The following is a 17,557-nucleotide window of genomic DNA, read 5'->3' as shown; positions in this document are numbered from 1 at the left end:
TGGAAAATTCTTTTGCTTTCATAATTCTTTAATTGGAAATTTTTATTTAGTTTAATGAATTTAATTTTTAATTTTTTTTTAATTCTTTAATCCGAATTTTTGACAATTCTTTAATTCAAAAATGTTTTTTTTATTTCTAATAATTCTTTAATTATTGAAAAGAAAAAATTAAAAAAAAATTCCCACTCACTTGCGTATAGCTCCACACTCTACTACTAACAGACTTCCTTCCTTCCTTCCTTTAGAACACCATACAGACTAGCAGTTACTCTTAGAGCACTCGGTACAGGTGAATTTAGTTTGGTTTAGTTAAAAATGATTAACGGAATTAATCCTAATTAAATAGAATTAAGGTACACATCGCAGTTAGACACAGCTAACATGGCAGAAGGGACTTCTCCCCCGGAAGTATATGTAGAAAGCTTGTGGGATGAGGCATTCTCTGTTCTGACCAGCCTCACCAGTGATGTGACGCCTGGACTGGCAGATACTGTGCAGAAAGCCTCACAGGTCGGTCGTTACCACATGGAGACCAAGTGGATAGAGAACCACTTAACCTACATGGTCAAGGGCCAATCCCTAACTGAGGCATTAGGTCAAATAGCCATCTTCACTGTAGTACAGCTCAGGGCCAGTGAACGTGAACTTGATGTATCACTGCGACAGCGGGCAAGGGTGGAGGCAGAATTAAGTCAGCTCCAGCATGAAATGGCTGAAGGGAACACACTGCCCCAGGTCACTCCTGATGTGCCACCTAGTGCCGCTACAGAAAGACAAGAAAAGCAGGAAGATAGTGAGGATCAGGAACCAGACTCAGGGACCATAACCTTTAGAGCTGCTGCAGCACCTCCTCTGGTATCAACAGGTATTTCGCCTTCCCCTGTGTCTCCTGTCAGCCCTCCCCGATCCTGGCCCCCTTAACCTTTACCCTCTCCCGGTCCCTCATACAAGGAACTGGACAAAATCGCGTGCAATATAACCCGCTTTGATCCCAAACCTTATGGTTCTAATGATATCTTTTCTTACCTGAAAGATTTTGATTTCTACCTCCAACGGTTCCCCGGAATCACAATAGATGACAAACTATATGTGATTAAACTGACCTCCAACTGAGACGTCAGTAACTTCATTGAACGTCAGCCAGACTATGTGAAAGCGCGATATGATGTGCTGTGCCAAGCATTGGAGGAAGAATTCTCCAATTACCTGTCACAGACAGGACTGGCCGCTGCTTTGAACGTAAAACGCCAGGAATCCCCTCAGCAGTATTATAACTGACTCAGACAGGTGTATTTCAGACCTAAAAATGGCTCTGGAATGGAGGAAGAGTTAAATTTTAAATCACTATTTATCCAAAACCTCCATCCCTACACCATTCATCAGCTGGGAGTCTCAGCTTGCCCTCGCATCCTGTCTAGCAGACAGCTGTGTGATTTAGCACTCAGAGGTTTCCTAAAATCACAACAAAATCCCAACAGACGGTCCGAAACACCCCAAGTCTTTAATGTCAACTCCAACTCCCCACATTTAGAGTTGGAGGGTGCCACCCCGTCCGATCCACAAAGATCCGCCCGGGACCCTCCCTCCACTCCATGGGCCAGTGAGGGCCTGAAATCCCCTCCGCCCTCACACCACTACAAGTGCTACCCTCCTCGCAGGCCAGACAGAAAACGCGGCAAAGATTTCTGGAACCCTCGGGACAGGGCTGGGTATGGTTGTGACTACTACCCTGCAGAAAACCGCGGAAAACCAGCACATCCCCATAAGGGATATGAGTGAACAGCTCAGAACCAGCTTTCTGATTCTAATAAAGAAAAGAAAGAGAAATACTGGTATCAAAATAAAGAAAATCACACCAAAGACAAGTTTAAAGGCAATTAATTTAACACTTGACAATTCCTCATTCATCTCCTCTGGGTTGGTTGGTCTGTACGAAATTCCATGACTTCGAGTTGCGAATCCCGATTAAAGGACCAATGCCTGAATCCCTACTTCTTGATCATCCAGAATCAAAGGTGTTCTATACTCATCCGACATGAGCTGTTGCTCTCTTCTCGGCTCTGGACATGGGTAAAGACGCCATTTGCAGAATAGATCTCGCTGATGATGATCAAATGATGGTCATGGTTCTTTCTTTAGATTCATCCTCGGAATCCTCCTGGGAACCATCTCTTCTCCCTGAAATGGGAGGATACACTTTAAATCCACGCAATCTAAAAGAACTGTCTGACTCTGAATTTAGGATTGAAGTCGAACAAGTTCTAAAGGAGGCCGATGCCCTCCAAAGCGAAGAAGAACGCGAGAAAATCTGTGAAGTGCTTTTTAAATGCCAAAAATCTTTTGCCAAAGATTCAACGGACTGTGGTCTCACTGACATTCATTCAGTGCGCATTCCCACTCGTCCAGGAGCACCACCCACATTTGTCCACCAATACAAAATTCCATTGGCATCCTATGAACCGGTACAAGAAATCGTTGATGACTTGTTGGAAAAGGGCATAATTCGACCCTGCAACAGCACGTACTTGGCACCATTATGGCCCGTCATAAAACCCAATAGTAAATGGCGCCTGACCATCGTCTATCGGAAACTAAATCAACAGGTTCCCTTGTCTCGGTGGCCGATGACACAATTAGAGCAAGAACTTCCCTCGGTCCGAAACGCTAAATACTTTTCCACCATCGATGTAGCCTCTGGCTTCTGGACCATCCCGGTGCAAGCAGAAGACCAACACAAGCTAGCTTTCACATTCCTCCAACTACCTAGGTGGCCAGAAGGTGATTGTTGAAACTCATCATCAGCCAGTCACTTTCCTGAACAGCCAACGAATTCGAGAGGGTGTAGAAACTAATGCTCGAGTAGCCTCCTGGCTAATGGCTGTCCAAAGCTTTGTTTTGGAGGTACGGTACGCACAATACTACATGAGCCCCCTAGGCACAGGCCTTGCTTCCTGCAGGCGATGTGAAGGAGACATTCCTTCCAAAGTGCCACAGGCTCCAGAAACCCTCTTACCTACCATGGCTAACCACCACTATTTCGACCCTAACACATGCAAAGACCTTGTCACTGCATATGTAGATGGTATTTCGTTCCGCCGAGAACACACCCTAATGGCAGGGGTGGGTATTGTCGGAATAAACGGGTGGCCTCACGAACCCCTAATGTTCAAATTAATAAAATCCTCCCAATATGCTGAAATAGCAGGAATTCTCATCACAATTCAGTCTGCGGTCCAGAAAAGCGTAAAAACGTTGGTGATCTGCATAGACTCCAACTATGCGCACCTAAGCTTCACATGCCACTTGAAACTGTGGAAACCAACAACTACACCACATCAAACAAAAAGCCAGTCAAACACAAAGAGCTTTTCGCGGCTTGTGAACACTTGGTAGACACACATGACCTGCAGATCTACTGGAAGAAAGTGAGGGGTCACTCCCGAGTCCCGGGAGATGACAAAGAATTCAATGACCAGGCAGATAGCTTAGCCAAACAAGGGGCCCGCGAAGGCACATCATGGACATTCGATCCCTCCCTTTATCCAAACCCGCCTGACATTGAAGTCCTAGCTATTACACGGTCTCAAACTGTAGTGATGGCGTCGCCTGACAATGCTAAAACTACCATTGTCTCTATTAACCCTGCTTTTTCTGATGCTGACTTAGTTACTCTCCAAGCTCGAGACCCTTCTATTTCTAAAATGCTTAGCCATGCCTCTGACCCATCTACATGTCCCATCTCAGCCCAAGATCTTGACACCATACCAGGCCTTAAAGACCTATACGGTGTCAGATTGTCCCTCCAAGTCGTCAAAGGCTTGCTTGTTCATGCCACTGACTCGCACACTTCACCTGCGTTCGTGGTTCCTCAGTGCCACAGGGGGGTGATGCTGATGCACGCCCATGACTCCCCATCTGCGGGACACAAAGGGGTCAAAGCAACACACCATGCGCTCCGGCAGGTGGCATATTGGCCCCACATGGTAAAAGATGTGGCGGATTACATTAAAGGCTGTCTGGTATGTTGCCAATTTCAACCCTCGAATCCTCTTCATAGAGCTCCTCTGCAAAAGAAAGGAGTATCCTTCCCTTGGTCAAACCTCCAGATAGACTGGGTTGGACCACTCACTCGAACAGTAAGAGGTAACAAGTACTTCCTCACAGTCACGTGTGCATTCACTAAATGGGTAGAATGCCTCCCCGCACCGAATGACACAGCACTAACCACTGCATACTTACTGATGAACCATGTCTTCTCACGGTTTGGCCTACCCAGCCGTGTCGACTCTGACAGAGGGACACATTTCACAGCTGAGGTCATGCAGCAGCTCTGGCAACTCTTAGGAGTAAAAGCCAGCCTTCACATTAGCTACCATCCTCAAAGCTCAGGTCAGGTAGAACGAGCCAACCGAACCGTTGTTAGCATACTGAAAAAGTACGTAGCAGCAAACCAACGAGACTGGGATGTCAAACTCCCCCTCGTACTGATGGCCATACGGGCGACCCCACACGACGCGGTCGGGGTCTCACCCTTTGAGTTGATGACAGGGAGACAAATGACTCTGCCTCTACATCTGTTATATCAGCCAGGTGAAGCTAGCATAGCCGTAGCCTACACCACTCATCAGTATATGGAGGATCTGCAGAAACACCTCAAAGCCACCTTTGCCTTTGCCCAGCAGAAACTGGAAAAAAGTGCAGAAGGTCGCAAAGCGTACTACGATCACAAAGCATCCCACGATGAACTCCAAATAGGGGACAAAGTATGGTACTACATCTTTGTCCAACCTGTTGGAAGGTCGCGAAAAACAGGGGGGAATTTGGCCCGCAAATTCCTACCCCGATGGTCCGGTCCCTATAAGATAACAGACAAACTGTCCCCCATTGTTTACAGGATCAAAATAAACAAAGCTCGGGGCAGTACCGAATTCAAATGGGTCCACCGCAACCAAATCCGACCACACACAACCCCCATGGGACTTGTAGGGGATACTAACGCTTGTGTTAGATCATAAACGACAGAACCAAAGGCAGGAAGGGTGTTAGTTAACAAACAACTATAACCTTCTACTCACACCTTAGTTCTCCTATCCCTTTTCCCTTTTTCTCTCACTCTTTAGCAGGCAACGAGCTTCTAACCAGACTGAGGACACTCAGGGTGCAAGACCCTAGTCCCTCATCGTCAATTATTGTAGAGTGCTTACCCTAGGAAATTTTTATCAAAAAGGGGGGTATCGTGAAAATTTCTTATAATTTATCTAAACGACTCGCCGTAAATACCCTAAATCTAACCATGAGCATCTCTTCCGGTAGGATGGCCCCGCTGCTCATTCTCCTGATCGTCGGCTCCCTAGGAACCGCCGTGCTCCCTGAAGTGATTGAACCAGGTCCTGACTCAGGAATAATACTGAAAGACCAGCCGGGACTGCTAATCACTAATTGTCGCCTCCATACCCAGAGAGTATTTGTACGGTTGAATCCCGCCGAAGCGTGTAGCAAAAACCTACCGATAACCACTCTGCAGACTGGCCGGAACGGAGTTAGATGGACTGAGGAAGCTATCAGCCATGCTGAAGCCGACGTAACTCACATGCTCCGCCAGTTACAAAAGTTTACCGTAACGCAATCAGAACTAAATGGTTTTAATAAACGACCTAAACGCTTCATAGGCGGATTGTTAATGGCAGCTGCAACTGTGGGATCACTACTGAGTCTCGGAACGTCCGCCGTCAATGCCGTCAATATAGCCACTGTCAAACGTCAAGTAGGGGAATTACAAGCTGAAATTCCGAACATTAAAACCCAATTAGACAAACAGCAGCAGCACCTGCAAACCATTGGGCAAACCCTACGTGGCACCGTCGTAGTGCTCAACGCTCACAGTGTCGCTTTGAACAAAACGCTCCAGACGGTTAACTCCATGCTTTCAGTAGTACAACTTGACCTTGCCCACATCCAGCTTGTGAATATGTTATTGTCTGATATGCTACAAGAAATCAGCTCCTCGGTAGATAGCCTAGCCATGGGGAGAATTCCTCCCTACCTGGTGCCTCTATCCTTAGTACAGGAGATTTTATCCACAGCAACTCGAGAAGTAGTTACTGACCTCCAGGCCCACCTAGCCTATACCTTAGGTAGCGCCATCCCAATTTATGTTAATCCTCAAGACCGAGAATTAGCATTCATTATTAACCTTCCCATAATGGCGCCTGAAAACATATACCGTTTGAAAGATGTTGTCAACGTTGGTTTCTGGCAAGATTCTGCCTACGTTCGTGTAAAAACAACATCTCTTGTAGCATACCAAGACGATAACCCTGACCTATATCTGGTACCCAATTTGCTTATGTGCACACTCACTAAAGACATTCACTACTTGTGCCCTAGCAAACCTTTCATTCGTGACAGCGCAAATGGGATCTGTGGCCTTAAGCCTATGATGAGTAACACTCAATGCCCGGTAGTCGTCACACCCCGACGTTTGGTAACCAGTACTCAAGCTGAAATTGTTGGAAATCGTTGGTTGGTTAACACCCCCTTTAGAGAGGCCCTACTAACCTATGATCAACATGACACCTCAGAAAGGGTACTCCTTCCTAGCCAAACCTTCTGGGTAGACGTCCCCGTAAACGCAATCTTACATGTAGGAGACCTGGCCCTGTATCACCTAAACCCTGACCAATATGAGAGCGACATAGAAATCTCAGAGTTCTTCTCTAAACACACCATCGAGCTAGATACTAAAACACTAACTCGCCTAGAATATGAGGGAACCCAAGTCATTGACCTAACCCCCATAGATAACACTCTTAGAGAACTATCGTCTCAACCCCTATGGCCAGTTCAGCCTGTCACCTATGCATGGTCCACCCCGGACACCTTACTAGTTACCCTGGTAGGATTAGGATATCTTTTGACCTTTGGTATAGCTTGGTTCTATTTCAAACGCACTCAAGCCCTCCAGAGCAGGTTAGAAACTTGGTCTAATAAAATGGTCAAATTCGTTAGGCATAAAAGAGCCCAGAGAGGTGAACCCCCAAGTTTTAGATATGAAGCCGAAGGCCATGTCGAAGAATCAGCTCTCGAGGTTGCGTTTGAACAAGACCTACCCCTAAATAATTAGGATCCCTTCAGCATGCAAACATACACATTCCATATACACCCATACACTAATAGGAATACATCAGCTCTGGAAATGTGTTTGAATATGCTTGCTGACCTCACCTTCCTCCACAGCAAAAGTTCTTTTCAGCTCCATGATCCCTGACGAACCATAAAACTGAAAAGAAAGGGGGGAATGTAGTGGAGTATGAACAAAAATATGAATATCGGACAATCAAGAAATGAAAAGTTTTGAATTAAAACTTTTCCAGTCTGCAGAAGACTTTTCGTCTGCAACATAGCAGCCCCCACACACACACCCAATCTAAGACATCAAAAGAACCCTTTTAAGTAACACATGGCCCCAACACCCCCCTTCTCTCTTTTAACTAACAGGAACTGTCGAGATAACTAACTTTTATGATGCTTTTAAAGAGACAGGAACCTCAAACAAAGAAGAGAGCTTTTACGGCCCGTTTTTATGACAATGGCACCTAAATGTCTAATCCTTATCTTTCACGGAGATCAACAAATGTTCAAACCAAAGTGACCTCGAGTGAACTCCCGTGAATCACCAGCCGAAGCACGGATCAACAGCGACACTAAATGGACACTGGCGGAACTACACCTCGCTCGGAGTCGCTGTAAAACAATAGCGGAAAATAATCAAACTCTGATTATTTGTGTATTAAACCTATGTATTGATGTCACTTTCTGTACCCTCAGATGAATGCCTACCTCCTAATGAAATGTGTATATTGTGGACTGTTTTCTATCATGAAGAGAAATCCTACCTCTGAATAGGATTAAACGAACTAATATACTTTCCCAGCATACCATCATAAATGGGACGTAAAGATGAAACCTTATGTAACTGTCTGATGTTAATAGTACAATGTACTCATTGTTATATGTTGATAGCGGGTATAAGAATTTTGATATGAGAAATTCATATTCTTTATGTGAGAATCAATGATTCAAACTCCCTTCGACTCTCTCCCCCTAGCGAGAGTCACGTGAGACTGAACTCGCGTCCAATCAGAAAGAGGACGCCTCCCATTAGGGCGTGACCGCGCCAGCCTTGAAAATAGCAGCTCGACTGCTCACATCCAGTTCGAAGTTTTGAAGAGTCGCGAGGACTCTACAGAAGTAACGGACCACTGAAAAAGAGAGGACGCCGACGACAACAACCACGAGGAGATCCGAGAAACTTTGAAATAACAAAGAAACGCTCTCGTCTCCACGCCGACAACAAACAAAGAAAAACCTCTCAGACTTCAGAAAAGCTTACGAGAGACGTCTCGAAATTAGCTAAGAGTATGAAGTTTTACTAATACGTCGAGTAATTTGAATATCTTTCTTTTCTTTTAATCTTGTTTATGTTATTACTTATCTAAGTTTAATCTCACAACTGATCGAAGCAGGTGAACTTATTCGTGGCCAGAGTAAGGAAACACTGCCGATACATCAGACGTCTTAGAATAAGTGAGTTTATTGAAGCGGTTTCAGTTCTGGAGCTGCCATAACTAGCGAACCGCTCGTCCAAAACGTCCATATTTTGGACTCTCCCACTCCGGACCGAAGGCCGAAGAGAGGATCCTGCCGCCTGCGTCATCACACTCCGGGTACGCCCGAGACAACTCAATCAACGAAGAAAGACCTCCACGCTAAACCAGCCTGGATACTTCGGCGGTAAGAACCGCGAGACTAAGTGAGACGCCTCCATTCCCAGGACTTCAAAGAGCCTCTGCATCCAAACGAGTGATGAAAACCGACGAAAAGTAAGCTAAACTTATGCATTTCCAGAGCTGAAACCGAATTAAGTTCTTGATAAATTTTGTATTAATTAAACCTTAGCTAGTAACTTCAGTCCCAAATTAGAAAAGCCTAGCTCACCTTTAAGCTTGAATCAGTTCCCCCTGCCGGACACAGTGAGATTACAAGGTTGTGCTATGTTAATTAAATACTTCTCTTTATTAATAAAACTCTCATTATTTGAAGTTACAGTGTGTGCAGTTTGTTCATTAGAATTTCTGAAAATCCGGAAGAACTCATTTAGCATGATTATTATTCATTCTCAAACTAATTATTAATGTTTTAATTGCTTAAACCAATTATAAATCTTAATTAATTTCATTAAGTCAAATATCAGAGGTTGAAGGAGTTTGAATAAAGTCAAGGCTATAAAACAAATTATAAAATTATATGTATGTATTTGTGGTGTACCTTACTACACTACAGAGAAATACACACCTTTAAAGATTTACACTCTTTCTTTGTTTCATATGCTCCATGATGGTATGGTCCTCTATAACTGATTTCATAACAAAGGTCCACTGGGCGAAATGAAATGAGGCTGATGGACAGCAGGACGATGGCTACTCCAGCAATCACAGAGCTGATCACGTTCATTACCAGAGAGACCGTCACCTGCAGGAGAGGACACACAGAAAACAGCAGCGTCACTTCACAGAGTAGCAGATGATTCACGTTACTTTAATTTAATTTACAGGGCAGAGCTGTGTGCATTAAACACTAAAATATTATCTTATAATGAAAAGGCTTTTAAGGAAAATGAAAGACCGGTTTTGGGCTAAACACCTGTTGTTTTTATCAGAGTAAAATTGTGGTGGATAATTTCAGCACAGCAGAGACACTGACATGAAAGTGTGTGTGTGGTTTTGTGTGTGTGTGTGTGTGTGTGTGTGTGTGTGTGTGTGTGTGTGTGTCTTGTTGCTGGACTTTTCACACAAGGTGGTGTCACTTCTAACTAAAGGAGAAGCATGCACTAGTAACAGTATCTGGGTAAATGCAGCTCTGTGGTCAGACACCACAGAAAATTTGGTGAAGGGTGAGAGGATGGAGAACAAAAACCTTGCATCTGCAGATGATCAACTTTCTCTAGCTATACTTTTTTATATAAAAAATATATCATTTTTATAATGCATAAATTGTCACTATTAAAATACTTACAAACATGATATCTTGAGGAACGATGTGACTGCAGTTCAGCAGATGTCTAATACACCGTTTGCTAATGGACTGTGTTTACTTACCAAAGAGGGATATGCTTTGAACCCTGCAACAACAGACAGAACACCAGAGATGATGAACTGTTAGAACAGAGAAGAAGATGAAGAATAATAATGTTATTTCAGTTTTAAACATGGTTGAATGAAATGAAGAAACTTAAAGTCTACACAAAGTGAACTTACAAAAGCTGGTCCCCACAAGGTCACATAAGCGTAGACAAAAAATGCTTCCAAGCGCACAGTCGATACGATGCCGAACAGTAAAGTCATGATCCCGATCACAATCTGCGCGGTCTGCAGAGGAACAGAAACAGAGCTAAGTCCTAAACTGCCCGGTGTGATTATGAAAGGAAATGAGTAAAGAGCTTTCTTACGCCCAGGGCTTTGTTCTCTCGTTTTAGAAGTTTCTGGACGGGGCCTGGGGTTGATGCACTGACACCAGTCTGCCCCGGTCCACCTGGGACCACCTGGGTCATGACGGTGAAGCCGCTTTTTATGTTAGAATTGGGTACGAAGCTGGAGGCCATCCTCAACACAGGCTGTGGGAGGAAAAGAAAGAAAGATCAAGAAAATAAGTTCATGTCGTTTTATGAGATAATCCAGTTCTCTACTGGTGAAAGATCAGATAAGTCTGCGTGGGTTTGCTCCGGGTGACTGTCTGTGAGGAGTGTGGTGTGTTCTCTCTGTGTCTGCATGGGTTTCCTCTGGGTGACTGTCTGTGAGGAGTGTGGTGTGTTCTCCCTGTGTCTGCTTGGGTTTCCTCCTGGTGACTGTCTGTGAGGAGTGTGGTGTGTTCTCTCTGTGTCTGCCTGGGTTTTCTCTGGGTGACTGTCTGTGAGGAGTGTGGTGTGTTCTCCCTGCGTCTGCGTGGGTTTCCTCCTGGTGACTGTCTGTTAGGAGTGTGGTGTGTTCTCCATGTGTCTGCGTGGGTTTCCTCCGGGTGCCTGTCTGTAAGGAGTGTGGTGTGTTCTCTCTGTGTCTGCATGGGTTTCCTCTGGGTGACTGTCTGTGAGGAGTGTGGTGTGTTCTCCATGTGTCTGCGTGGGTTTCCTCCGGGTGCCTGTCTGTGAGGAGTGTGGTGTGTTCTCCATGTGTCTGCGTGGGTTTCCTCCGGGTGCCTGTCTGTGAGGAGTGTGGTGTGTTCTCTCTGTGTCTGCATGGGTTTCCTCCGGGTGACTGTCTGTGAGGAGTGTGGTGTGTTCTCCCTGTGTCTGCTTGGGTTTCCTCCTGGTGACTGTCTGTGAGGAGTGTGGTGTGTTCTCTCTGTGTCTGCCTGGGTTTTCTCTGGGTGACTGTCTGTGAGGAGTGTGGTGTGTTCTCCCTGCGTCTGCGTGGGTTTCCTCCTGGTGACTGTCTGTTAGGAGTGTGGTGTGTTCTCCATGTGTCTGCGTGGGTTTCCTCCGGGTGCCTGTCTGTGAGGAGTGTGGTGTGTTCTCTCTGTGTCTGCGTGGGTTTCCTCCTGGTGACTGTCTGTGAGGAGTGTGGTGTGTTCTCTCTGTGTCTGTGTGGGTTTCCTCCGGGTGACTGTCTGTGAGGAGTGTGGTGTGTTCTCCCTGTGTCTGTGTGGGCTTCCTCCTGGTGACTGTCTGTGAGGAGTGTGGTGTGTTCTCCCTGTGTCTGCGTGGGTTTCCTCCCATGCTCCAAAAACACATGTTGGTAGGTGGTTTGGTGACTCAAAAGTGTCTGTATATGCGAGTGTGTGAGTGAATGTGTGAGTGTGTGTCGCCTTGTGAAGGACTGGTGCCCCTTCCAGGGTGTGTTCCCGCCTTGTGCCCAGTGATTCCAGGTAGGCTCTGTACCCATCGCAACTCTTTACTGGATAAGGGTTACAGACAATGAATGAATGAATATGACACATGGGAATGTCTGGCACCCAGTGGTACACAAACACACAACCATCAACTCATTAAAGGTTAGATATGAATCAGGTTTGAACAAACCATTTTAACATAAAGAATAATTTAAGTGTAATTTTCACCTTCATCAACTAATCATAACTAATAATTTAATATATGGATAACTAATAAATTATTAACTAATCAGTAATCAGTTCAATAAGCTTTTCAATGGTTGTTCTGTCTTCTTAAACACTGCGTCCTGTAATAAACAGCCCTGCAGCACACACACACACACACACACACACACACACACATCTCCTCTTCCACATGCTCATCTTTTCTACAGTTTTTCTGTAAAATAGAAAATGTTCTGAACTTTGAAAAACCACCACCTTCAGCTCCAGCAGCCGACACACAGTGAAACACGAACAAACCCAGAGTAAAATTTGTTGAATTTGTAGGAAATGCACAGAGACTAAATTAAACTAATTCTTTCAAAGTTATAAAAAGTTTAAAAAGGTGTTTCAAGTTATTGTTACAGGTTTATTTATTTACATATTTAAAAAAAAAAATTCATACTATTCTGCAACAAAAAAACTCTTTCAAACCTCAATTTTAGAAAGAGTTCACTCCAAAGAAAATGTATTTATTTATTTATTATTTACAAATACTGAACATTTGAATGGATTTGTGGTGAAATATTAATTTTGTTAGTAAAAAAAAATATTGACTTTTAAACGTATTACTTTTATGATGAAATTACGTTTTTCAGGATGAAGTGTGTATACAGATTTACATATTTTAATCTGAAATAAATTAGTTTTATTTTTACACAAACACAAACACAAGCGGATGATTGTTTATATGATATTAATAACATCAGAATCAAACCAAATGCAGGAAAGAGAATTAAATCTTTACCTGTGAATGAGATCTGTTTCTATCTTGTGTTCGTCTGATGAAGCTGCTGCAGGTTTTGAAACTCTCACCTAGTTTGTGTTGATGTTTGTGGCTCAGTGACCTGAAAAACCTTGAGGTTTCATTTGGATTTTTTTACTGCTACATTTAACCTAGCAATAGGTTCCCAGAATGTTCCTCTAACGTCTTGTTAAAGGTTGTAGGGGGGTTTTCTTGAACTGTTCTCACACTGGGATTCTGTCCAGTGTCTTGTCGTTAATAAAACATTTTTCTTACATTCCTATATCCGATTTACAAAAGTTAATTTAAGATGCAAATTTACTTTATAAAAATGTTCCCTAGACATTCTGTTATGGTTGTGAGAGCTTTGCTCTGGAGTGGTCCCTAAGCTATGCATTTATCTCAGTGGTTCCAGAACACAACTTTTGTTACAACCAGAATGTCCCTTCCACTTTATTTACACTGACCACTGAACATTCCTAGAACATTATGGTTCATTGTACTTAGAAGAAATACAGCACCAGTCAAATGTTTGGACACATCTCCTAATTAGTGAAGTTGGTGGAGTAGAGCTAGTCACTGTATAGAACTGTGTACCAGCCCCTACCTCTGAACAACCCCAGTTACAGTCTCAGACACATTCAGAAGGGAGCGGTTCTACAGATTAACTCTCAACGAGGCCACAGCTGTTCACTGAAAACCATTCCAGGTGACGACCTCATGAAGCCGACTGAGAGAACGGAGAGAGTGTGTGAAGCTGTCATCAAAGCTACAGGGGGCTACTGTGAAGAATCTAAAGTATAAAACATATTTTGGTTTGTTTAACACTTTGTTGTTTACTACATAATTCCTTATGTGTTCCTTCATAGTTTTAAAGTCTTCCACATTCATTTACAACGTCGAAAATAATGAAAAAAACAAGAAAAAACACTGAAAGAGAATGTGTCCAAACTTTTGATTGGTACTGTACATTCACAACATGTGGGAAATGGCGCAAAACAAAGGAAACCCTCCCTGAGAGGGCGTGTCCAAACATTTGACTGCTACTGTTATGAATAGTTTCTAAAATTCTGAGAACCAAAAAACCGAACTCATTGAGTTTGAGAAAACTGTCTTTATTATTGAGAGTTATAAAAACAGATTTGTAAACAGAATATTTCAGTATATAATCATCTGTTACTGTATATAAGTGTCTGTTTCTGTATATAATTGTCTGTTACTGTATATAATCGTTTGTTAATGTATATAATCGTCTTTTAATGTATATAAGTGTCTGTATATAAGTGTCTGTTAATGTATATAATCGTCTGTTAATGTATATAATCATCTGTTAATGTATATAATCGTCTATTAATGTATATAATCGTCTGTTACCGTATATAATCATCTGTTAATGTATATAAGTGTCTGTTAATGTATATAATCGTCTGTTAATGTATATAAGTGTCTGTTAATGTATATAATCGTCTGTTACTGTATATAAGTGTCTGTTAATGTATATAATCATCTATTAATGTATATAATCGTCTGTTACCGTATATAATCATCTGTTAATGTATATAAGTGTCTGTTAATGTATATAATCGTCTGTTAATGTATATAAGTGTCTGTTAATGTATATAAGTGTCTGTTACTGTATATAATCGTCTGTTACCGTATATAATCGTCTGTTAATGTATATAAGTGTCTGTTACTGTATATAATCGTCTGTTAATGTATATAATCGTCTGTTAATGTATATAAGTGTCTGTTAATGTATATAATCGTCTATTAATGTATATAATCATCTGTTACCGTATATAATCGTCTGTTAATGTATATAAGTGTCTGTTACTGTATATAATCATCTGTTACTGTATATAATCGTCTGTTACCGTATATAATCGTCTGTTAATGTATATAAGTGTCTGTTAATGTATATAAGTGTCTGTTAATGTATATAAGTGTCTGTTACTGTATATAATCGTCTGTTAATGTATATAATCGTCTGTTAATGTATATAAGTGTCTGTTAATGTATATAATCGTCTATTAATGTATATAATCATCTGTTACCGTATATAATCGTCTGTTAATGTATATAAGTGTCTGTTACTGTATATAATCATCTGTTACTGTATATAATCGTCTGTTACCGTATATAATCGTCTGTTAATGTATATAAGTGTCTGTTACTGTATATAAGTGTCTGTTACTGTATATAATCGTCTGTTAATGTATATAAGTGTCTGTTAATGTATATAATCGTCTATTAATGTATATAATCATCTGTTACCGTATATAATCGTCTGTTAATGTATATAAGTGTCTGTTAATGTATATAAGTGTCTGTTACTGTATATAATCATCTGTTAATGTATTTAAGTGTGTGTTACTGTATATAATCGTCTGTTAATGTATATAAGTGTCTGTTAATGTATATAAGTGTCTGTTACTGTATATAATCGTCTGTTAATGTATTTAAGTGTGTGTTACTGTATATAATCGTCTGTTACTGTATATAATTGTCTGTTAATGTATATAATCGTCTGTTAATGTATATAAGTGTCTGTTAATGTATATAAGTGTCTGTTACTGTATATAATCGTCTGTTAATGTATTTAAGTGTGCGTTACTGTATATACTCGTCTGTTACTGTATATAATCGTCTGTTACTGTATATAATTGTCTGTTAATGTATATAATCGTCTGTTAATGTATATAATCGTCTATTAATGTATATAAGTGTCTGTTACTGTATATAATCGTCTGTTAATGTATTTAAGTGTGCGTTACTGTATATACTCGTCTGTTACTGTATATAATCGTCTGTTACTGTATATAAGTGTCTGTTAATGTATATAAGTGTCTGTTAATGTATATAATCGTCTGTTACTGTATATAATCATCTGTTACTGTATATAAGTGTCTGTTACTGTATATAATTGTCTGTTACTGTATATAATCGCCTGTTAATGTATTTAAGTGTGCGTTACTGTATATACTCGTCTGTTACTGTATATAATCGTCTGTTACTGTATATAAGTGTCTGTTAATGTATATAAGTGTCTGTTAATGTATATAATCGTCTGTTACTGTATATAATCATCTGTTACTGTATATAAGTGTCTGTTACTGTATATAATCGTCTGTTAATGTATATAAGTGTCTGTTAATGTATATAATTGTCTATTAATGTATATAATCATCTGTTAATGTATATAATCGTCTATTAATGTATATAATCGTCTGTTACCGTATATAATCATCTGTTAATGTATATAAGTGTCTGTTAATGTATATAATCGTCTGTTAATGTATATAAGTGTCTGTTAATGTATATAATCGTCTGTTACTGTATATAAGTGTCTGTTAATGTATATAATCATCTATTAATGTATATAATCGTCTGTTACCGTATATAATCATCTGTTAATGTATATAAGTGTCTGTTAATGTATATAATCGTCTGTTAATGTATATAAGTGTCTGTTAATGTATATAAGTGTCTGTTACTGTATATAATCGTCTGTTACCGTATATAATCGTCTGTTAATGTATATAAGTGTCTGTTACTGTATATAATCGTCTGTTAATGTATATAATCGTCTGTTAATGTATATAAGTGTCTGTTAATGTATATAATCGTCTATTAATGTATATAATCATCTGTTACCGTATATAATCGTCTGTTAATGTATATAAGTGTCTGTTACTGTATATAATCATCTGTTACTGTATATAATCGTCTGTTACCGTATATAATCGTCTGTTAATGTATATAAGTGTCTGTTAATGTATATAAGTGTCTGTTAATGTATATAAGTGTCTGTTACTGTATATAATCGTCTGTTAATGTATATAATCGTCTGTTAATGTATATAAGTGTCTGTTAATGTATATAATCGTCTATTAATGTATATAATCATCTGTTACCGTATATAATCGTCTGTTAATGTATATAAGTGTCTGTTACTGTATATAATCATCTGTTACTGTATATAATCGTCTGTTACTGTATATAATCGTCTGTTAATGTATATAAGTGTCTGTTACTGTATATAATCGTCTGTTACCGTATATAATCGTCTGTTAATGTATTTAAGTGTGTGTTACTGTATATAATCGTCTGTTACTGTATATAAGTGTCTGTTACTGTATATAATTGTCTGTTAATGTATTTAAGTGTGTGTTACTGTATATAAGTGTCTGTTACTGTATATAATTGTCTGTAAAATAAGACGGACTCTTCCTGTTAGTCTCAGATAGGTGCTTCTCCTCTTCCTCAAATCTGCTCCACTTTCTGCTCTGCCTTTGCCTGTTGGCGCCATCAGCTGTTAAAGCGGCTCCTTGCAGCTCTTGTGACTGACAGTTTAGAGAGCAAACGTTACGGCTCTCTTCTCCCTTCCTGTCTTTTGTCTAAATCACATGGGTATCTTGAGGACTGAACCATAAAAGCCCTGTTTCTCTTTAAAAAACCCAGAGAACTTCTGACTGCAGCCCTGCCTTTTATTTCAGAGGTTCTCTCCAGGTTCTCTCTTACTTCCTTTAAAGTGAATATTAGAGGTAAGTCTAAGAAAAGGTTGAGTGTAAATGCGTTTGGGGCACAGAGGTGTCCGGTGTTGACTTGTTGAAAAGGACATAACTCAACTAAAGTTCTGGCTGGGCATTAGTTACAAAATCAAGTTGG

General features: G+C 40.8%; 2 protein-coding genes across 2 annotated transcripts in view; both read right to left on the bottom strand.

Annotated features, from left to right (window-relative positions):
* Nucleotides 1-12,962, bottom strand: part of LOC136692922 (uncharacterized) — a 30,255-nt gene extending 17,293 nt beyond the window's left edge. Inside the window, exons 1-5 of the mRNA XM_066666650.1 lie at nucleotides 12,893-12,962; nucleotides 10,508-10,672; nucleotides 10,317-10,427; nucleotides 10,158-10,214; nucleotides 9,355-9,531 (exon numbers count right to left, since the gene is read on the bottom strand). Coding sequence (XP_066522747.1) covers nucleotides 9,355-9,531; nucleotides 10,158-10,214; nucleotides 10,317-10,427; nucleotides 10,508-10,660 — 498 coding nt within the window. The 5' untranslated portion in view covers nucleotides 10,661-10,672; nucleotides 12,893-12,962. The remainder of the gene's footprint in view (nucleotides 1-9,354; nucleotides 9,532-10,157; nucleotides 10,215-10,316; nucleotides 10,428-10,507; nucleotides 10,673-12,892) is intronic.
* The window catches only part of LOC136691526 (uncharacterized), an 80,754-nt gene that overhangs the window by 21,319 nt on the left and 41,878 nt on the right, over nucleotides 1-17,557 (bottom strand). The window lies entirely within an intron of this gene.

This window comes from Hoplias malabaricus, chromosome 3 (genome assembly GCF_029633855.1).
Source record: "Hoplias malabaricus isolate fHopMal1 chromosome 3, fHopMal1.hap1, whole genome shotgun sequence".
Taxonomy (NCBI): domain Eukaryota; kingdom Metazoa; phylum Chordata; class Actinopteri; order Characiformes; family Erythrinidae; genus Hoplias; species Hoplias malabaricus.
The sequence above is the reverse complement of the archived record's forward strand: the minus strand, read 5'-3'. Positions and strand labels throughout refer to the sequence as shown.